Source organism: Patagioenas fasciata, chromosome 10, assembly GCF_037038585.1.
Source record: "Patagioenas fasciata isolate bPatFas1 chromosome 10, bPatFas1.hap1, whole genome shotgun sequence".
NCBI classification, from domain to species: Eukaryota; Metazoa; Chordata; class Aves; order Columbiformes; family Columbidae; genus Patagioenas; species Patagioenas fasciata.
In genome coordinates, this window is record NC_092529.1 from 14,665,512 (window position 1) to 14,688,768 (window position 23,257).

Genomic DNA, 23,257 nt, shown 5'->3' on the forward strand with positions numbered 1-23,257 from the left:
TGAGGCGGTTCTCCCAATTGATAATGAGCTTTGCATTTGCTTTTAAGGAAATCCAGTGGCAAAAAAAATATACCCATCCAGGAGATCAATGCATATGAATAACCATGCAACAAGGGTTTGCAATGATGCTGAAGTGCCTGAGCCCCTGCCTGTCCAAGAGTGGGGTGGGGGGGATAGGAAAGAGAACATCTGCCACACGGGCTGATAAAAAGAAAGGTGAAGATGCCAGCAGAACTTTCGAACCCTCCTGTCCCTCTCCTGAGCAGCCCTCTTGGTGGCACTGGCAGCAAAACAAGGGCTCAAGGCGACATTTCCAGCGCGTGAGACGTGACTTTGGTTGGCTCTGCCTGTGCTTTGCACACCCCCGTAACTGCAGCTTTCTTGGTGCCGGCTGCTTAAATTACTAATACAAATGAACTAATGAAGATACGGAAATCGGATTTTACGTAACGATGTGCACTGGTGTGCACATGCAAAGCACACGTGTGCGCACGTGTGGGTGCAAAACAGCTCCAGCGCAACCATTTCAGTACAAGTATCTGTCACCTTTTCACACATTTTTACACTCCGCTAAAATCAAGTGGCAGCTGCACACACCGCCATGAGGCCTGGAGTTTTCAACAGGGCAGTTGATGGCTCATTAGCACCGTTTGTGCCGCATTGTCTCTGTCCTAGCTGTGCACCCCGATCGGTTCCGACCGCCACACCCTCCGCAATGGCACGCAGTGACTCCCCCCGTTCACCCCCAGCTGGGGGAGCAGAGGGGCGGAACCCTCTGCCAACAGACAGGCTCCTCAGCCAATGAGGTGCCCAGACCCGGAGAAGCTTCCGGTCCATGTTGATAACACCCACAGCCTGTAAATGAGGTTTCTATGGAGTATCCTTTGGCGTCGGCTGCGGGACTGTGAACAGAGCACACCTCTTAGAGAGGGATACCATCTAAAGAGACTTCCCTGGACTGCGAGCCTTCACCTACTCCTCGGTGAGTGATTATCTTCTGCATATGTTCTTGAGTGAGTCCTTGGGCAAGTGATTATTTCTGCTGGGTACCTGGAGTGAGAGAGGGGCCTCTTCTTTTTGTGAGTGAAGGGCAGTGAAGCTGGTGAGGGGTCTGGATCAGGAGTCTGATGAGGAGCAGCTGAGGGAACTGGGGCTGTTCAGCCTGGAGAAAAGGAGGCTGAGGGGAGACCTTATCGCTGTCTACAACTACCTGAAAGGAGGTTGTAGCATGGAGTGTGTTGGTCTCTTATCCTAAGTAACAAGTGATTGAATGAGAGGACGTGGCCTCAAGTTGTGCCAGGGGAGGTTAAGATTGGATATGAGGAGAAATTTCTTCATGGAAAGGGTTGTCAGGCATTGGAACAGGCTGCCCAGGGAAGTGCTGAAGTCACAATCCCTGGAGGTGTTTAAAGGCCATGTACATGAGATCCTTAGGGACATGGTTTAGAGGTGGGCTTGGCTGTGTTGGGTTAACGATTGGACCCGATGAACTTAAAGGTCTTTTCCAACCGAAATGATCAGTCTTGTGTGGTCATATGGTAATGATGTTCCCAACTGATATATCGAACCTGCAGTTTATTCGATGCTTTTCGAGTGCCTACTGATTTTGGATTACGCACACATGTGTTCTGCCCCTGTGGCTTGCATTGGTTTCTTTTGTTTGGTTTCAGTCTGTCCTTATGTTTTCGTTATGAATTAAAAGTTGGTTTAAGTTTACATTTGCTTGAAGTCGTTTAGGGGTGCCTCCATGACAAATGACAACACAATGAATTGCACAGAAATACAATGTTTCTGATAGATGACATATAGATGAAGATTTTAGGAACATAGTTTAGTGCCAGAGTTAGGTTATGGTTTTACTTATTGATTGTGAAGGTCGCTTCCAACCAAAGTGATTCTATGATTTTCCTGGATCTGTGTAAAAAGTTTGCAATATAAAGAATACATGAGATGACCTGTCTCTAGAAGAGAATCATGCTTACCCCAGACAGACATCAATAAGCACCCCCAGGCATTAACGTGAGCTTTCACTAATGACTCAAGAATCACCTTTCTGTGTCTCCTATTTGTTTGTGAGCAAAAGTGAATAATGTTCCTAAGCAGATCATGAAGTGATGTTGCTTATTGAGCAAAAATATTATCCCAAGAAATAGCGTGATAGAGTTGATCTTACAGACAAGCATTTTGTGAGAAGACATTTTAAATCTATGATGACTTCCTTTGCTGATATCCTGAGTAGCTGGATTACTTCAGTAATCATTCACTTTTCCCTCATAACATTCCTCCTTCCTTTTTGCCCAATTTGGAACCATCAAGAACAATTATTATATTTCTAAGGGCTTCATGGCTGCAGTAAAAGATGCATTTATCATTACAAAGTATCTTTGTCCATGAGAACTTTTCTTTCTCACCAATGGCAGCTCACACCATGGCAAAAATTACAGGAGTCTTGATTAAAAGACCTGACTTACCTAAGTAGAAATGAATGACTTACAGATAATTACAGCAGGCTAAAAAGCAGGAGCATGATGTTTAGAGCTAAGCAGTGTTGCAGATAGTGCCTTAATTAGCAGCAAAAGTGATTTAGCAGAGTAATATTCTAATACCAATTCAATTACTACAAATTATTAATAACAATAAGCACAAAATAACCAAGTTTCCCGAACAATGAAATGCAATATCTGTCAGATGAAAACATTGTGCCCCTTTAATAATGAGAATATAATTAGAATAGAACAATAAAGCACATATTAATATCGAACACAGGACAAAATACTATGCTATTATGCTATGCAGGAGGGAAAAAAAGATCACATGGCCAAATTCTAAAGTGGTCTAAAAATCAAACATATACAAGTAAAGGCATATAGATTAGGATTAAAGTCTCTAAATTTATCTCTTGCTGCAAAGCTGATAGGATTTTGGACAGTATTCTTCTTAAGCTGCCCTACTAGGACAAGGATTGTCACCTCCGGCTGGACCTTGCACAGGCAGGGGCAAGCAGAGAGACCCAGAGAAGTGGGGGCTGCAAGTCTTGTGATTGTCTGCAGTCTACCTCCACATTCAGAAGCTATCCTCTCATTCCTTCCTCTGCAGAAGAAGCTGTACAGAGCCTTATCTCTCTGGGTGCTAATTGTGATCACTGTGCCATCAACTAGAGCAATTACTAACATAAATCCTGAAATGTTAGGTGTGAGTTTTTTCTCCAGCTCCTGAAACTGTTTAATTCCATGAGAATTAATCATTGCCTTTTTTTGTGTGTGTCTAACCTTAATGTTTAATGACATAATATAGAAACAGGGAATTCTGGAAGATGAAAAACAAATACAAGGTAAATAAAAATAATCTATTTGCATTCTTATTTGGTGGTTCAGGACTACAATCTAGTTTCATGGAAAATGTGTATTTGGCCTGTGATTTTGATTGTGTTTGGAGAAAAACCAAAACTAGGAAAATGATAGAATCTGAATGCAATAAGACCAATGAGAGGACCGTTTTACAGATGGTACAGATGTAATAGCTTGAGTCGAACAATGGTTCATCTCTGTCTCGGATATTTTCATTCATCCAGCCCCTACACATGGCCCCACTAGACTAATCCATCCGCATTTTTCTCTGATTTCAGATCAGCATGTGTCTCAGAGCTGGCTTCCCATGGACACACCAGCAAGCAATTTTATTGGTAATCACAAGAGTTTCTCTTCCAGATAGTAATGAAAAAATGCCTTATGTCCCCAAGAGGTTTATTTTTGTAATGTAGGCATGATAACCACAGCCTAAATAATACTGTGTGGCTTGAAATGATTCTGTGAGCTAAAACTCTGTGGCAACCACGTTTTCTGTCCTGGGCAAGTGCCAATGATAATAATAATAAAAAAAATATGTATAAATGTATTTTTTTTTTTCTGTCAAGAGATTAGAGGAGAAAATGAACTAGATTTTTTTTAAACCCCAGTTACAGTGATTGTGTTAACAAACTTTCCCAGGCATGTCAAGTAGGTATGAATGCAGTGAATTCCAAGAAGTTTGCAATGTTAATTTCTGCTCAACAAGGAACACACACATAAACAGTGATCAATAGTGACTAAATGAAAAAGAAGTAGCAAATCAATAACTAGAGACATTTTATTTTCAAGCTTCTGCAAACAATGGAAGGGATGATCAGTCTGTGATTATGTGGAAGTAGCAGGTATTGTTTTGGCTATTAAAAGTTAGTGGGCAAGGTTTCACCTATGTCATTGTGTGCAGATCTGCTGAATGGAAATATTAAACTGTATGAAAATTTCATCTGGATTTCCATTTCTAAGTAAAGCAGATTTATTTTTTCTCTTTTTTTTTTTTTTTTTTTTTTGCATTTCCAAGGTCTGTTTTCTGAAAACAAATCAAATCCTTCTCATTCTTAGTATCTACTTACATCACTTTTCTGCTAGTGGAAAGTTACAGACTACAGCTGAATTTGCATTTCGTGTATGACATATCTATCATTCTCACCATAACAAAAATCTAAGATTACACATGCCAGTGCTTTAATTGAGGCGTTGGTTGTGAAGATAGAAAGAGAATGGATTTGACTATTAAACTCCAAGGGAATCCATGCTGTTAACTATTTGATTACTGTAATTATATGTCAAATCAAGATACCACAGTCTCAACTCTGAAAGGGGGGATCTCAAAATCCAGCCCTGTGGTTTAACATTCATAAATAAAGTACCCTGTTCTATTAGTGACCTCTACAAAATAATGTCTTAAACATTAGCTTAAAGGTTGGCCTGTTATAGAAGTGAGAGATCAAACATAGGCTGTGAGCTTCTCTCGGAAGGTCTCCGGGTGTGAACAAAATCAATGAAGGACACCAGGGTCAGGGAACAGTCCTGTGCAACAGGGGAGCTGACAGCAGATGTGCTGTTTCAGCTTGTTTTGTGCTCATATAGAACTGATCTGCAGTTTGGGAAGCAGAGTCCTCACCAAAGATTTATATTAAATGGAAGAAATATATTCAACTATATTTTATTTAAAAACAGTATGCCTAAGGAAAACTTACAGTGGTGTTTTACCATGTCATTTTTTTTGTACTTAAATTTTCTATTGCTGGCAATGGAAAGTGCTCAAAATATTTAAAGTGCTTAATCACCTGCTAATTTCAGCTTCTTGGCAGTGATAATAAAGTGCAATTGAATTTTCTTTGAATCTGTTGCAAACAAAAATGAAAAAAGAAAAAAACAAAAAAACAAACTTGAATGGCTTTTAAATTACCAGGGTGTTATTTTACAAAGTTAATAAGCCTTTCATACAGAGAGATGAAATTACTTGATATGAAACAGAAAGAAACCATGTACAATTCAGTGTAGAGAACTTTTTTTTGGTGAAGTAACTAACTGAAGAGATTAGGAAGTAGTAATTATTGAAATCACTATGAAAATTGGGTAGGCCTTTCATACTATAGAAGAAACTTATGCACTAGAGCCATATAGAAAACATAGAACTCTAGTAATGGTTTCCATGAATTCTAGCATGCTCCACTTCAGAAACTGTAAATAACATCTTTGTGACAGCTAAATCAATGCAACCTATAATTTCAAAGTGCATCCTCAAAGAACCATCTGAGCTCTAACCTCTTTTTCACCATATGTCTGCATGCTTAAGGGAATTTAAAAAAAGACACTTTTTTTTTCTTGGAAATGAATATATCTATAATGTGAGTCTAGCCCATGTTATATAATATTAAATTATTTGCTGTATCCAGCAGGTCAGTTTGATGGGCTATGGCGTACCTGGGAAACATGACAGTGTTGCACTCTGTTGCCCACTCAGAATAACTAGCTTTTGAGGTGGGTCTGTGTCTGTTCGGTGAAAAGCTGCAAAAACCTTTACATTCACCAAATATAATAGATGAGGGCAAGACTCAGCATTTGTGAAAACCTAATTCTTCACTTGTCAAAGCAAATGGTAAAACTGCCATTGCAATCTGTGGAGGCCTAAAAATATCAATGCTGACTCCTTCTCTCCATCACACCAGCTAATTGCTACTGATGTACATTGTCTCTTTGTAGTTGTTATCATTGTTGCATTATCATTTCATTCTACACGGGCTTCATTATCATAGCAGCTGAAGCCACAAACTGGTGTGAATATATCCCTCTTTGAACTGAGTATTGAAGGAAACAGCTATGTCAAACTCCATGGTGCTTTGTTACATGCTCCCGTTCAAGCAACCAGCGTGTGGCAGAGCCAGAAATTGCTCACAGGCTTCCTGAGCACTGGTCCTCTTTGTCGCAAGAGGCTTTGTCCTCTGTTGCCGTGCACCGAGGACAGAGATTTACATTGCTCACATACTGGCTTATTTTGTCTGGTATTTTTCCCTTGAGTTAGAAACAGTTTGTAGTTCTGATAAGAGACAGGAAATGAAAGTAGTGAAATTGTTCATTCTTGTTCGTAAAACTAAATATGGAGGGACCAGTTTGTGTTAAGCCCCTCCAGAAATGAATGGGGGCAGAGCAGCTCGCTCTCTGTGTCTCACACATGCTTCAGTTTAAGGCAATATTTGGGATAATATTTTCCAGCTGCAGTACCTGCAAAAATTGGTGATGGATATTTTCCCTTCTTATCTGTGATGTTTTTTCCTCTGTCTTGCATGTGGTCTCACATTTTTTTTTTTTTTTATGTAAAGGGGAAGCAAATGAGGTACCAGAGGAAAATGAGAATGAAGGTCACACTTAAGAGACCTTTTCGCCTGTCCCTCACTGCCCATGTTAGCCTGTACCAGTGCCTCCAGGTGCTGGAGAAGCAGCTTGTTCCATTAGGAAAGTGCCTTCCTGAGACATCTTCCTTCAGCACCAGAGGCAGTCAAAGCAGTATCCCTACGGCACCGCACCTGGGTATCACAGGAAGTCCCGAGTTGGAAGGGACCCACAAGGATCATCGCGTCCAGCTCCTCTCCCTACATCAGACAATCCCAAAATTCACACCACTGAAGGGAGAGCAAAGCTGTGGTGCAAGTAGCAAAATATATATGAAGTCTTTCTAAGAAAAGAAATCAAGCAAAGCCTATGAACATCAAGTCAAAGTAACTAAATTTCATAGCGCATCCTCATACAGGTATAGTCCCTGTTACTTCATCTTGCCAGGAGCCAAAATATTTTTATCATTTAAATAACAGGGGAAGGACTGATGTCTTTCTGTGGCTCGCCATCACCCTTTTGCGTGCCCCATCACTGTGTCTTCAGGGGCTTTAGGTGCTCTCTTTTGCTGGCTTTGTTGTACCAGAGTATGTTTGTTCACTGATGTTGGGAAATTAGCTGAACCACGTGGTACCCCATAAAATGGAAACAAAGATTTTTCTCTAAATGTCACTCTTTACTCTCCTGAGAAGGTCATTGCTCTACCAGTCATCCTCTCTTGGGAGATGCTTGGAAGTCATTTTACAGGAATATAGCTTTCAGGGTCACTGTTTCCCAAAGTCATTAAAATTTCCATGTCATCCAAGGGACACCTAATTATTATCATTCTCTGGCTCACCAGTGGGTCTCCAAATGTCTCTGGTTGTTCAGAGAAGCCTTAACATTTCCAGGCTGGACTAGTTCATCTCCACAGTTTGCTGTTAGAAATAGCAAAGATGTCACTTGTCTTAAAATATATGGTCTGCTGTTCTGTTCCTGAAGGTGCTGTTATGTTAACAATAAATCTGCAAGAAACTGCAGGCAGAGTGTGGGATGTGATGTATTCAATATTCATCGTGCTGTGACCCAAAGGAATATCAGGACACTTTACATCATGAAATTTCTGTCTCTAATTTAGCAGTTTGAAAATGAGGGGCCAAAATACAGCCTGGGAGGTTGCAGCTGCATCTTCAATTGGATTTAGTCAAATAAACCAAAAGACGGTGTAAAAATACAGTTATTGCCTCACTTCCAAAAAGAATGACTGGCTGGTTTGGCTTTTAATATTTATATTGTCTATAGATAACTTTAAGAGCCTGATAGCTTTTACTGACATTTTCCTTCTTCCTCATCTTTAGCCCTGGAAACCCCATTTGTTTCCATGATACAGACAAGACCATCAGCAGACCAAAGGACAATTGCAAAAGCCATCTCTGTATGGAGGACTGCATGGATTTATTTGAAGGGTGGATGCCACCAGGAATCAGATAAGAGAGGGGTCATGACAGCCATTAGGAATGGAAGGGACACAGAAAATTTGAAATTTGGATAAACTGTCCAGGAGGAAGACAGAAACTGCAGAAATAATGAGAGGATAACTATTCTCTTCCTGAATGGTAAAGAGCCTCAGAGAATTCAAAAAGGAAGCAGAGAAGCTTGGATATTTGCAGTGAAACTGGTGACAGAATGGGACTGCATGTAACCTGCTGTGTAGCTATAGAGGAAGGAGCATGAACTAGGACCTGCCATAGGAGGAAAACTTGGGACAGTTTTGGTGTGAAGAAATGATTATTTTGTTACTTAGGCACTCTGGACACTTTACTGTCTGTATCAGCTTCTCAAAATCCTGTCTAGATCTTTAATTTAGAAAGTGAGTGTTCTTTCTTAACATGTTAATATCAGGCAATGTTTAAATTTCAACAATAGTTTAATGAGATGGTTCTCATGCATCCTTACAACAAATACAGAGAATTTAAAGTAACAGTCTCTGAGTTTATCTTCAGCACCCTCCTTGCCTCCAGTGCTCTGCCTAGATTATCTCATTTAAATAGCATGGGTTATGAAAAAAAAAGTCTAATCTGTTCCCTCACTGTGTCACTGTGCATGCATACAGTATTTTATTTTATCCCCTAAGGCACTTGCAAGAAAACCCCAAAGACCCTTGTTGAGTCACATAAAAAAAGCTCTTCTGGAAAATAAGAGTTGGAGGGAATATTACTTTCTGCAGTCTTTCCATGTGGAGGGAATATAGAAAATAGTTTGGGTTTTGACTAATTGAATTACCATTTTGGGGAGGTAATAATATCTAGCTCTGCTGTACAGGACATTTAATCCTTAGATTTAAAATTCATTTATAGGTCAATATTTTCATTTTACATGTCTGGTAGAACTGAGGTAGAAACAAGGAAGAAAGGTCTAACCAATGTCATCTAACAACCTGAATTACCTTTCAAACCTCAGCCCACAAGACTGCTCTTCACAGCATCGTGACTAGCTCCTAATTTTCCCACTCAGTTCTGTAACTCTTGAATTGATGCAAACCATCCGTATAATAAATCAAAGAAGTTTTGCACATAACTTCAGGTTTGACTATTACAGTCACGCATATTTCAGAATGCCATGTAATGAAAATCAGGGTAGCTCCACTGGAATCAATGGAGTTAATTTATACCTAGGTGTAAATTAACTTATCTCTGTGAAGTCAGTGGGAGCTTTTGCTGTTCCTTTAATTGGTGACAGAATCAGGACGAAGGTGCTGTTGTGATCTACTCTTGATGCCTAGGAATATGGAATATTTAAGGTTTTATCTATTGTTAAGTATTACATTATGATGTTCAGTTTTTTGAAAAGTGAGCTCCTAGTATCTTTTAACTATGTTGGCCCAGGATACTGGTCTCATTAAAAGATGATTGTCTAGCAAGAAAGATAAAAGTGACAAAAGTTGGAAAAATGAAAGCTTTATGTAAAGAAGTGAAGGAAAAGGTTATATTTGGAATGGAAAACATGGGTTCAAAAATATTTTGTCCGTCACCAAGCTGTATTGCTCCTGCAGTGATTTGTATTCCAGGATCACCATCCATTCACAACTGTTAAAAGCAATCAAGAAATAATAGGAGAATCCTGAACCCCAAAAGATGGGTAGGGGTCCTTTACTTAGGCTAGTAAAGAAGGCAATGATCTGTGAGAAGTACACAAGAGGACTGATAGATGCTGCAGCAGTGCAGTAGGTGCCCACACTGGTGGTAATTAAAGGGAAGATTGGGTTCCTAAACAGGTGGTGTTTGTTGTGTGTAGTTCAGGGTACCTGGGCTTAAATAAGTGACTGCTTGCTTGAAATACCTACAAATATTTTAACATCAAGTCTTTAATGTGTTTGCTGTTTGTTACTGAAACATGCATTTACTATTGATTTAATAGAAAATCTGATCCTAAGATTCACATTTTACCTCAAATCTGTTAGATAAAATATTATCTTGTTTAATTTAAATTGTATTTTAAAATACTACTGAAGTCTGCACTCTGCTTTTGTCTCTTCATTTCAAACAGCTGCTGACTCCTGCACTACATAATTAATTTAAGTATCATTTGAGGTTACTTTAATACAATTTCCTCATAAGTACATGAGAAACATACTGGCTGTTTAGAGTTCAATACATTAATTGTAGACAAGAGTCAGTTGTCATGGTTTCTATCACAGACAAGTGTGAAGGGGTCAGTTCATTCCCAAATTCATTATAACCTCAAAGAGTTCAGTTACCATTTTGTCTGGTTTTAAATGAGTATGTAATGAGTCACATGAGTTAATCCCATTTATATGGTTTTATGAAGCAGGATTATCAAGTTATATGCTTTTGAGTTAGAAGAAAGGTTCAAAAAAAAAGGAATGAACTCAGAATACCAGTCCCTCACTGTGAACAATGCCTGGCCATGCAGAAATGAACATTTTACCTTGCAATATGGTAGCAACCCCTTGCTGTTTTAATTAAGCACAAGGGATATTCAAGAAGGAGAATGAAAGAAAGCAGTCCTGCTTCCTCCAACTACACTTTCTCCTCTGAATACAACCTGAGGGCTGACATGATGCCCAGCACTTGATTCAGTGACAGGCTGGGTTGCATGAGGGTCTAATCGCCGTGTCAGCTGGAGGAAAAGGAAGAATATCTGCATTTGCTTTGTGCATTAGGCAAGATTTTCTTTCATTTTTTTATATTTATGTTTGATAGTCCTTGTGATTCTTCCCAATTTGGTACTTCCTAACTGAATGCTTTTATTTGTCTTCAAGTTAAACATGATTTAAAGGCACTTTGATACTATAGAGGCATTTGTAGAGTATGATATTAAAGTGTGGAAACTAAACCATCCATGCCACACTCACATACACCTCACTAAACTGTTCTGGTCTTTAATCCAGCTCCATTTGCTGGCTTGAGAGTTAGTTATGCTGTGGCTAAGAAATGTCTTCTGTGTGTATGTTGTTAGTCAAGTAACAATTGTACTTTCTTCTTAATGTTAGAGTTCAGAATATTTTTAAAAACTATTGCCTGGCATACAGCTTTCTTATGATCTTGAAACGTCTTTTCCTGGTTCAAAGGCAGCACCTTGTGTTGCTTAAAATTAAAGCATGTCCTAATGAAAAGCCTCTTTGTCACTTGTTCATGCGAATAAGTACTGTTAGTTTTGGTAATTGCTTCTCCTTTCTAGAAGAATTATGATACTAATATAGATTTATCAATCACAAACACTAATAGTGGAACATTTTACCTGTGCTGCAGCTCATGAATGGCAGCAGAATTATTAGTTTCCATAGCAACACCATCTCCACTTTCCAAGGTCAAAAATTCCTCCCATCCAATCAGTGGAAAGTAAAATGTGTCTTCCTGTGACTACCTTGATATTCTGTAAAAACAGGAAGAGATACTGGGTTATTAAAGTAGAGATTCAAAATAAATACCCACACGTTCCCTGTGGTATCGTCTTCTATTGTACCAATTGAAGATTCAAGACACGAAAAATGCAATAAGTAGCTTAGATAGGGTCATCCCAGCATAAAAATAATTCCCAAATGACAGCTACAAATCTGGAAACATACATAATGTCTGAGACCCATCCATCTACTCCCTGTGGTGCAGAGATCATTGCACAGGAGTGAATTTCTCCAAGAAAGCAAAGTCTGCCTGTGGTCCATTGACCAAACATTGCTGGTTTTGAAGAAAGGATGCTTGCACAAATTTACTCTTCTTGACTTCTGAATGTTCATCACACTTGATGATGTTTCTTGCTGTATAGTGGCCTGATTTCTGATCTCAGAAAGGATCCTTTGGTGAATGTATTGTAAAATAAAGAGTTAGTGATGCAAAATGGTACATCTCATATGGGATATGGACATACAATGTTATACATGCACTATGTTTAAAAAAAACCAAGACTTTTGTGTTAAGCTTTATTCTTCAGAAATAAAACATTAACCTATAAGGATTTAAATAACAATTTGCTATAATTTCTTTTGACATTTCAGTCAACATATGAGTTGTTAAACCAGGCAAATGTATCTGTTTGGCCTTTACTCCCAAAGGGCAAACTAGTAATTTACCATGGGGAATCAGCTGAAATGAGAAATTACTTAATAAAATGGGCTTACAAAATCATAAACTCATTCTAAAGCTTTTAAGTGCTAAAAATTTTCCACTGAGAAATTACACTTATGATGCACGTTTATGGATCCCTATTCTCAACTTGTCGCATTTTTCATATCAGTGTGAAAAGATGTCATACAGATGCCCTGAGAAAGATACCCTGAAACTTATTCCTGATATGAGCGATTTTTAGGTGGTTTTTAGAAAATGAAGCAATGCAACTCTTTCGGAAGTAATCCCACTAGGGGGATCTAATTCTGGTTATAGGTTTTTATAAACTTCACCTAAAAATTGTGTCTCAGGGGAGGTACATAGAAAGCTGGTGCACCATTGCTAGTTGCTGTTTCAGGTAGGTAGTGATCAAACTTGAAGAAGCTTCTAAGTTTTTGAAAAACAGGGTGGAAAACGCAGAGTTTCTTATAATCTTTTGTCAGATCATACTTCACACCCATCTGGGGTCTGCTGAAGCATTTCTTCATCATTTAAAAGTATAAATGGCTTGAGCTCTTTAAAAAGTAGAAATAGATGTTGGATAATTCTGTGAAAGTAGAAACAGAGAAAGAGCTGAATGGTACCTTTCTACATCAATTCTGCCCCAAACAACAGTAACTGCACCTAAAATAATCCTCAACAAGTATTTGTCTATCATGCTTCGAACACCTACAGTGATGTCTTTTCATAACTTCCTCAGTAAACCTCGACAATGTTGTTGGTTTACGAGTTATTTCCAACATTGGTTGTAAATGCTTTTATTTGTCTGATCTCCATGGATATGGACATTTCTCTTTAATACTTGTCCATGTTTGAAGAATGTTATTTTATATTAGAACATTCCTGTTTTGTTTTTCCTAAGTAATTTTTGTGTCATTGCTTCTCATTTTTGTCTTTTCTGCATTATTTTAGCATAGCTGGCATTTTTCTACAAGCACGCTGCCCAGAGCTGGGCACAGTCCTCCAGCCCAGGCAAAGCCATGACAGCAGCCATTTGCTATTTGCACATTCACAAATAATGATGGCCATTTTTGTTTTTATACTTGCATTCAGTTCAGGTTCCACTCTAAATTCTTCTTTAATCTGCCTGCGTACACTTAAGGTGTGCATTGATTATTTTTACTTAGTGTGAAACCTTGTACTTTTCCGTGGTGAATTGCATCACATTTATTTCACACCCTTTCTCTTGTTCATCAATATTTGTCTTGAAACTGGGCTGTACATCTCTGATATATAAGACAAAAAAACTTACCTTTTTCCCTTGTCCTTCATAAACAGAATGCGCTTTTTCAGATTAAAAAGTTAGAATGTTAACTATTTACTAGGATATCATGTTCATTTCTTCTAAATTAGTTTTGTGATTCTCTTTGTATCTGCCTTTCCCTATGTCCCATCGTCACCTTTTTTTTGAACTCTACATTAGCCAAAGGGACCTGTTACCTAAAGGAAGATTCCACAAAAAACCATGACCTGTGTGTCCAGTAACACCATTGGGTGAGGAGGCTCAAGTTGCCCATTGACTGCCAAAGCGGCTTGCTGGGTGCCAGTGTTCTCTGTTAGTATCAGTAGATAACAACAAATATTTATTTATGGTTTGTCCTCTTTTCCTGAAGTTCTGGCAATTAATTTTGCACATTCCCATCTGTTTCCTTGGTGCTTCTAGTTGCATTCACATCCTATGCTGGGCATTTTTCTTTGTTTTTCTAGGACAGAGAGCATTTCCCAAGTGCTGTCTACTCTGGTCTCACCCAACTGCCTTTTTTTAAGATCTCTCAGATGTGTCCTGTTCCTGGTCATCACAGCTTTGGTGTGTGAGTTATTTTGTGCATATTGCCTGAAATATACCTTTTAAAGGTGCAAGAGTTGCCAAAGGCAATTGTGGCTCAAAAGAAAAAGGACTTAAAACATCCAGTGTTACTCGTGCTTCCCAGGAGGAATATTCTGAACAACAGAAAATCAGCAATAAAAGCCACTTAACTGACCAGATCCATCCTTTTCCAAAATACTTGCCCTTTCATGCAAGGACAGATCCTTCTGAAAAACTCCCTGCTTTCTGTTGTCGAGTTACTCGTGAGTCTCTTGAAACCAAGAAGCAGGTACCTGCTGCTGCCATTACCCAGAAAATATACCCCAAGCTCTTTGTATTCATGTAAGGTGTTAATCAATCCTCAGAACTGTAATTCTCTTCCTAAAATTGCAAATTATGGGGCATTATTGTAAATTTATATGTACGTATGTATACACACACATTTCCTTTAAGTAACCCAACTGTTTTACTTATTTCACTCTGACAAACACAAGGACCTAACTGGCAAGCAGGCACTTAATAATTTTTACAACGTCTTTCCAACAGCAGCTTCCATGGGATTATTTACTGTCAAACTAAATCAAGAATAAATGAAAAAAACTGAAATATTTATAGCATAAGTAAAATCTGGTTCAGACTAGAAATCCCAGACTGGCATTAAATCAAGAAGTGTAACAAGATGAATTGTGCCATCATACTCTTTGTTTTCTGAATGTAATGCTATCACTTATTCTAATTGTTATGCCACAGTTTGAACAGTCGGTCTAGATAGATAGATGGAGAACAAAGTATGTTAAATATTATTGTGGGGGAAACATTACATTTTCCCCTAAAAATACTGATTGCATGTCCATTTGTCAACAGTATGTACTTTATACAAATACGTTTGTTAGAGAAGTAGTCAGTATAATTTTTTGTTGTTTTCCCATTAGAGAAAACAAGTCCATAGGAAAGGACTCAAACCTCAGATATTTTTCAGCTTTCACTTTTTCTTCTTATCAGTGGGGGAAGGAAAGGTTTCTGTTCCTGGGACATACAAATGTGATGTGTAGGGCATACAGGTGTGTGTATGAGATGAATAGATGGAAATAGAGTGGTAGAAAAAAGGTGGTCAAAATGGGTCTTGGGAAATGCTGGTGAGCTGTGGCTCTGTGCAGCGCACAGCCCTGAGCTGCTGCCTGGGTGGGCTTCCTGCTGCAAATGCTCTGGGTAATGTTATTGGAAATCAAGTGCACAAAAATATTGCTTTCATCAAACATTTCTGGATATCTGGAATATTGAAAATTTCAGTATGAGATATGAGTAGATGCATCGACTTAGTGGCATTGCACTTAGCATATAGAGGGAAAGGGGTTTTTTGTGTGTGTGTGTCTGAAGCTGGCAGTTTTATTGCTGTTTTCTCTTGGCAATTTAGGAGGAGATATATTATAGATTCCTTTATTAATTAAAATGGCTGACATATGTTTAGTGCATGAACATAAGCACAGATTTTTTTTTTGTCTGTTATTTCATAGTCTGGGCTAAGGCTCAACCTGATGGCTTTAGGTTTCAAGACCTATACTTTCTTCAACTGCTTGTTTTTGAGTAACAAAATGCTTAAAAGATCAAGTCTGTGACAAAGGAGAAAATGCACTTCAGGTGTCATCTGAGTTTTCATGAAAATAGGGAACATTTCACATTTTTGCCACAATTGTCTGTTAGTTTTGTGAAAGCAAGAAAGAGTCGGTTCAGGTGGCAAACTGACATCTTTCTGAGGTAAAAGTTGTCATGCAGTGGGAATGATGAGATTTTGCTCTTAGCTAAATTCAAGCAAATTGACATTTTTACCCGTGGCAAAATGTAGCTACATTTGCAAAAATAGTAACTTTTTGACCTGGTGAAAGAAATGGTGTTTGACATCAGGGATTTGGGGGCCAAATTCCACAGCGGTGCTGGCAGAGGAGCTTTGCTCCAGGGATAGTATATTGGTGAAACCACCTATAGAAAGAGATCTGTTGAATGCATAGTAGAGGAAAGGATTGGAAACAGGAAGAGGCTGTAATCTATGCATAGTCTTTTTATTCTGCAGCCTCAGCTTTCCCTCCCACCAGCTTCCACACATCTGTATTATCTTTTGAATTTGGCTTTACGTACTTTCGTACTCTTCACCTGCCAGAGATAAGCGGAGTCTGTCCCAGGTAGGCTTGCATTCTTGGCACACTAGTACTCCTGATCTCTATATTGTCTCCCGAGCACCTGATTTGAAGGCATCTAATGTGAATTTTCTCATGAATGCCAATGATATACAGCTACATTTTTCTTTTCAAACTTTTTATCCCTGAGGCACTTTCTGCACTCAAACCATTTTCCAGATATCCGTAACAGACTGAATAGCAAATACTTGTAACTACCAGAGCAGAAGCAGAAGTGACCAGATTTACAGTCTCCATCAAGATTTACCTGTGCTGTTGTAGTACTTACTGCTTATTTAAAATTACTGAGACATGCTTCATAGGAGAAAAGTACCCTGTGCTATTTAACTAAGGTTTCTGATACTGATCACTCCTATGGACTTGGATTTTCATTTGTTTTTTTCACTCCTGATTGCTATTGCTTGCTTTTCCTAGGGAAACAGAAAATATTGGCACTTATTTGCAATTCAAATTCAGTACATAGAGCCTTTGGGGGTGTTTAAATCCTGTGTTTTCAGAACATTTTCCTAAATCCTCATTGAGTTTCAGGTGACATTGGGACTCATATATCATATGACACTATTGATATTTTTGTTGAATTCCCCACATTAACACAACCATACTGGCATACGAAGTGTAATGCGCTGGACTCTGCTTTAGTGTCTATGACAAGGACTCACTCTTCTCAGATTCCCAGATGGATTTGCCAGTATTGAAATAGACAGGTATAAAAGCCATAACTGGCTTACTAAATAATAATGACACTCTGGTGGTCCCTTGACATCTTGGGACAAGACAATAGGCTTGGGTTGAGCCAAGTACCGAATAAGATCCACCATCCCTGCATCAGATGAACTTACTCATCTTTCCATGATGAAGGATCCCTCTGAGAATTCCCACCTTCTAACAATCAAGTACAAGACGCAACAGGATTTCCATATCTTAAAACTAATTTTGATTTTTCACGTAGTTTTATTTTCATAGATAGCAACAATTAGAGAGCTTAAACTAGAAAGCTAAAACAGAAACACTCCTCCCATCAGTGCACTGCAGAATGTATCCGTGAGCTTTGTGTGCAGATCACGTCCCGCTAGCCTTGCTGTTGTGATGCCCTGGGAATGTATCAGTGAGTGACACACTTTCACCAGAACATTATGAATATCCACACTGGTTTAATGCAATAGCACAAACATTCATGTGGGCATTCACAAGAGTAAGTAACTGTGTCTCAATAGGAAAGAGGCAATGAGACAATTTGCCACGTTTAACCCAGATGTAAAGACCAAAAGATACAAACCCTGGTGGGTTGCATTGCTGACAAATCAGCAGAAAAAATGTCTTTCAACACTAAATTGCTTAAGTTGTAATGAGTATAACTGTTGTAAGACAATCACAGCCCTTGTGCTTAACCAAGCCTTAAGAAAGCACAGTAAAGGTGCAATGATATGAACCAAGTCCTTCAGTGCTTATTTACTACTACTTTGATATTTTATTTTTTTTTCCCAGTTTATACACAGTATGCAACATCAGTAATCACTCTGAAAGGTCTGTCTCGTGAGGAATATAAAATTTTGCTTCACATGCATTGCTCATGTACCAACATTGCTGGTAGTGTTTTCTTGTAGCTTAGGAGATGTAGACATACTATCTTTTAAATATGTATGTGCCTATATGTATGTGAGTCTTTGTATATATACATAGTACAAACAAAGGTATAATTTGATTCAATCGTCTCTATTGTTGTCTCTTTTTTGACATATAAAGTTATGGTGCTATTGCTGCTCTTTGCAGTGCTACGTATGGTAAATAAAGACAGAAATGTCTCATTGTGGTGGTGTGAAATAAAACTAGCAGAGAAGTTGGTTTAGTCTGAAGAGTGGTGAAATCTCTTTTATTCATCATAAACCCTGTCTGGTCTATTGCTTTCTTACTCTGGGACATGTGGAGCAAGGATATTAGTGGGGGGGGGGAGATGTGAGGGTGCCCTTGCAGAGCTGATGGACTGTGCTGATGTACTATGCTTCAGGGTCTGCCTCCACACCTGCAGCTTTTCAGGAACAGCGCTGGGCTGTGCCAAGGGGTGGCTTCAGTCCAGACCCATTGACAAATTGCTTTTAGGGAAACGATAAAACTAAAATATGCTACAAATTTGGTTTGGCATTGCTGAGAATGGTCAATGGCATTCAAGTAAACTGCTTATCCCGTTGACAGAACCATGGGCCCCAAATTCATTATATATAAAATCCCAGTAATTGCATTTGTCCTTATAACACCTTTTCCATGGTTTCTGTGCTACTTATCATGCCTGGCTCTATGTATAAACATATTGTGACTGAAAGTGATTGAAGATGACATACAACTACAAATTATATATATTAGTTTGAATTAATTTGAGGTCCTATAGTTTCTATCACATGGAGGATTATCTCTTGGAATATCATTTATATTTAGGCTAGTATAAAATATTTGCCACTTAATGAAGTGAAGCACATCACTGAATGTGTCTCTTAAAATATTCAGTGAGTTATTGGGTTTTGTTAGTTAGTCACCCCATTTTACCCCATGTAATGTAAAAAGCAATTGTATCAGTTTAAGTAGTTTAGAAATATGTCATGAACATTAGTATTCATTACTGACATTCCTGGAGGCAGCAGAGAAGATCAGCATCTATTTACAGTGAGTAAGCTCCTCATCTTTAAGATCCTGAAATGTGGTATCAATATACACAAGATCTCATACTCTGCTACCATTGTGTTTCAGCTTTGTGTCTCAGTGCTGTGTTCTCTGTTCCTAGGAGAAATTGTCACTTCTGATTTCAGGTGACTGTGTTTTTTACATTAAATTTGTAGCTGGGGTAAGCATAGATGCCTTTGAAAGTCGATTTCTAGCCTGAAACTCTTTTCATAAACCAAGCAGAAGTGAGGCAGAAGTAGTGAGGCACGGAAGAGTAATTATTTATCTTATGTTGTTTGATAGAAATAAAAATGTCAGCCACAAAAGCTTCCTGGGGCAAAATGGATAACCTTAAAGAAAGATTTGCAGCAGCGATAGTAGCATTTAGCAATGACTGCCACGTTTCCAGCCACTGAGGGAAGGCAAAACGAATTTAAGCTTAAGAGTTTCTGTAGGCAATATGTACAGTGGTTCGCCAAAAGATTATGTGTTGTTGACCTGCCATCTCTTTGCATTTGCAGAGAGGCAGATCCTGGAGGCATCCTAGAAGAATTAACCTCATATACAATTTTCCATTTGACTTCCCTTTTTGTTTGCAGTTTAAATAGTCCATTGTATAATATGCAGTATGCATGAAGGAAAAAAAAGCAGAATTTATTACATATGTTACTAGACAAGAGAATATGTTGAGTCCTTGCCCCAGCTGTGGAACACAGTCACAGCCCAACTCCAGATGGAGTCAAGATCCAGGTATTCCCCAGCCTTTCACACAGGGGTTTCACTGGAAGGAGAGCTGGGAGCTTGGGCTGACCTACCCATGCTCCAACCATTGCCTCTTCTGGACATAACCTTCCTTACAATGGCAGGAACAAGATCGAATGTCACCTTAGGTCCAACACAATACTGAGACCATCTAAGCCTTTTTTCCCTTTTATCAAGATAGAGGTGATGGACCCTCTCTTTTAGTTTCATCCCTTTCCATGCCTCTGCACTGGCACTAGGCGTATCACCTGCCATCAAAATGTTCATAGAAGAAAACTAGAAACGATCAGTTATTAAACATTTGAATAAAGCAGTGTTCTTTATTAGGACTGCCTAAAGTCCAAATTTTCATGTAGAACCTGCTAATCAGAACACTTATTTAAAGACAAGGCAGGAAGATTTTAACGTCTGCTACAATGAAACAGCAGCTTCACCCATACAGTACCTTCGCATAAGGGCCTGGGTTATGACTTCAATACTTCTGAGCAACTCCAATTAGTCATCCTGGTGTAGGATTTTCAATCTCTCGGTCAAGTAACTGACAGGACTACCAGGGCCACATGCAAGAGCTCAACACATCCTTCAGTTAAAACAGTGCTGCTCTCACTTGATCTCTACATATGTGTGAATGGACATTCAAACATCTGTATGAAATCTGTAAGTGTGAACTGCAGAAGATAACATTTTCCACATGAATTAGAGTTTAGAAGTTTTCATCATACAGTTAATTTCCAACAACTGGAAGATTTTCTACTGATCACTCTATAAGTCTACAGTAGTTACAGAGCAAACATTGAGATAGGAAAGGTCTGATAAGAAAGCTTGAAAGGTTTGGCTGAAGTGTGTGGATCAATTTTCCATTCAATACATTATGAAATAGAATTTTCTGAAGAGAACTGAAAGTGATAAATTTACCAATCCTGACAATATAACCTGTAAACTAATTATCACATTTCTTTTAACATGTTCACAAACACTAAAGCTATTACTGAGGCTGAAAAGCACGCACTTATTCACAGATGAAAAGTTTAATAACTACTTCATATCTGTGAGCAAAACTGTAAGAACTCTAGAAAACAGCCTTCCAAACATTATCAATGTAATAATGATTAAAAAATTGTTCTATTCCAACTGAAGTTAGGAGCAAAATTCCCATTTCTTCAGTAAAATAGGATCAAAATTAGAATGTCATCAAAAGATACTGTGCAGATTTCTTCAAGGAGAGGATTTTTAATAAAGGAACTGCTGATAAACCTTTACAATGATATCTTGAAGACTTTACCTTGCAGTGGTTGTTTCAATATGAGCTTCATATCACAGGAGCACTTTAATTTTTGCCACTGTAAATTCCACTATTCACTGTTTTTATTTTAATCTTGTGCTTGCTTCATATTTGATATCCCAGATCTTTTATTAAAATCCATATTAAAGGTATTGTTGTATCTTCATGGGATTCTCTTTTCAAACCAAATAATATCCTTAGTGACAAGCTCTTACTTCTGTATTTCATGTACATTTATGCCTCCAGCTGGTGGCCATGGAAGGAATCACAGTGCACAGAGGGGCAGGAGCAGTCTCAGGTCACCTTGCTTGGTACCTTCCACTCCAGCCAGGGTGGAACTGTTGTGTTTCTCAGAAGTGTGATTACAAGCCTCTTTCCTTCTCAGCATGAGACACCCAACTGATGCTGTTACCAGGTACCCATACATTGAGCTAACGGCTGAGGGGATTTCCCTGCAATGGCTCACAAATCTCATTTGATCAGTATGCAACAGGAATTCACCATTTACTGAGAGAGACACTCTTCTTATTGTTCTTGGCTCAGTGATGTATTATATATTTACCAGGATAGAATCTCATTTGCAGTTTATTGCTCTAACATCTGAAATGATCTCAATCTTTCTCGTTTCACTGTTGCTCATTGTCTCTTATTCCTCCCAATTATGGCCAGCCAGCTTCAAATGCTGGGCTCCCAAACCCAGTACAGGTGCCATCACTCGTCAGCATGACACCTGGCTAGCAGCTTCTCCTACTTAAAAAATTACTGTTATGGCCAGTTTATTCATTTTCATATTCTCTGTTCTGCAGGAGAAAGGGAAGGAATGATGTGCTTTGCACGCAAAGTGTGTCAGGCACAAGGTATGAAAGAAAGCAGGGCGTAACGTGTGCTGTGAGGGGCATTGCGTGGGTATAAAAACACAATACTTGAATTATATGGTGTATCAGAAGTTCCCTGTCTGCTTCTCAGGCCCTTACAAGGCAACAAGTCATCTCGGGGCTCACTTTCAGGAGTTTTTCTCAGCTGAACAACAAAGTACTGCAGTGAAGCCAGAGGGAAGGACTTTGTAGACTTTGGGGAAAGGTGCTCTTCTTTCTTTTCTCTTTTGTTGAAAATATGCTAATCAGTTGCTTTTAATCTGTTCTTGACTTGGGCAAGTCATACACTCTCCTGATCCCAGGAAAGGTAAGCTTAGAGATACTCCAGCATTTTGAGGGCAGGGAGTTTATGAGAGCTTTCAACAGGCTCTCCTGGAGAACTGTAGTGGGACAAGATGCCCGCACTGATTCACTGATTCCTTTTGGGTTGCAAATGACATCTAAACACGCCTGAAATAGTTTCAGTCAGTAGCAGAGGCAGGAAGACACTCACTAGTACCAATTTTGGTCCTTTGAATAACCTTTTTTTTTTTTTTTTTAAATTTCTTTTAATATGCCTGAAAAAAACTTGCCCTGGAAAAAAAAAGGTTTGATTTACTAACATTGCACTTCGTAGTTGCTATTAAGAACGATGGGCATCTTGTGTCTACTAGGATCTTACAGTAGGGTAGGACATGGTGGCTACTCTGTAAAAAATCAAACCCCAAACCACAGAGGACCTTCCTCCTCCCATTCAACTGCAACTTTACATTGGCAGCATATAACCCACCCAGGAGCTGTGGCAGTTATGTGGCATGAGAAAAGCAGGTGTGAACCAAAGACAGAATGCAGACTGGGTTTTGTGGATCCCGATCTTGGAACAAAGATCCACAGGGGTTCCCTGTGGCCAGCACAGTGTGGTTGCACACTGAGCACAGGAACACACACCAATCCACAAAACTTTCTTCCCAAACTGGATGTGCAGTTGAGCAAAATATCAGTGAAGTTTGGTTTAGAAGAGTTGGAATAATGCCCTTTTGAACCAGAGACTTGGAGAAATGACTTTAGAAGGGGCCTGGGCATTCCTTCTGCCACTCCTGCCTTTGGAATTCCTGGATGAGAGTTAATATTTGTAAACAAAAAAAAAGTGAAACCAAAGCTATTTTTAGACAAAAACCTGGAAATCTACCAGGTTATTAACAACTGGTCTTCAACCTGAAAGTTTTAACAGTACTGTGAATGTAAATTATTAATTCTAGATTTCCCCAGAGAGCTGTCAGGAAATATTTAGATTTTATAACAGCCATACATTACTGTGCAGCAATAAAGAGGCTGGGACCAGTTCTGTGCTGACCTAGGTGGACAGAAGTGCTTATAGGTTAGATGAATTTAAACCAGCTGGCAGTGAGACCAAGCTGAGTACTAAAT

General features: G+C 38.9%; 1 protein-coding gene and 1 long non-coding RNA gene across 5 annotated transcripts in view; one reads left to right on the forward strand and one right to left on the reverse strand.

Annotated features, from left to right (window-relative positions):
* The window catches only part of LOC136105729 (contactin-6), a 143,537-nt gene that overhangs the window by 101,477 nt on the left and 18,803 nt on the right, over positions 1–23,257 (reverse strand). For all 4 annotated transcript variants that reach the window (XM_065845508.2, XM_071813213.1, XM_071813210.1 and 1 more), the window contains one exon: positions 11,418–11,552. In XM_065845508.2, coding sequence (XP_065701580.1) covers positions 11,418–11,472 — 55 coding nt within the window. In that variant the 5' untranslated portion in view covers positions 11,473–11,552. The remainder of the gene's footprint in view (positions 1–11,417; positions 11,553–23,257) is intronic.
* LOC139828784 (uncharacterized) lies at positions 863–12,070 on the forward strand. Its single transcript, XR_011740742.1, has 4 exons — positions 863–982; positions 3,626–3,682; positions 6,668–7,095; positions 8,015–12,070. It is a non-coding gene; the product is annotated as an uncharacterized lncRNA (long non-coding RNA).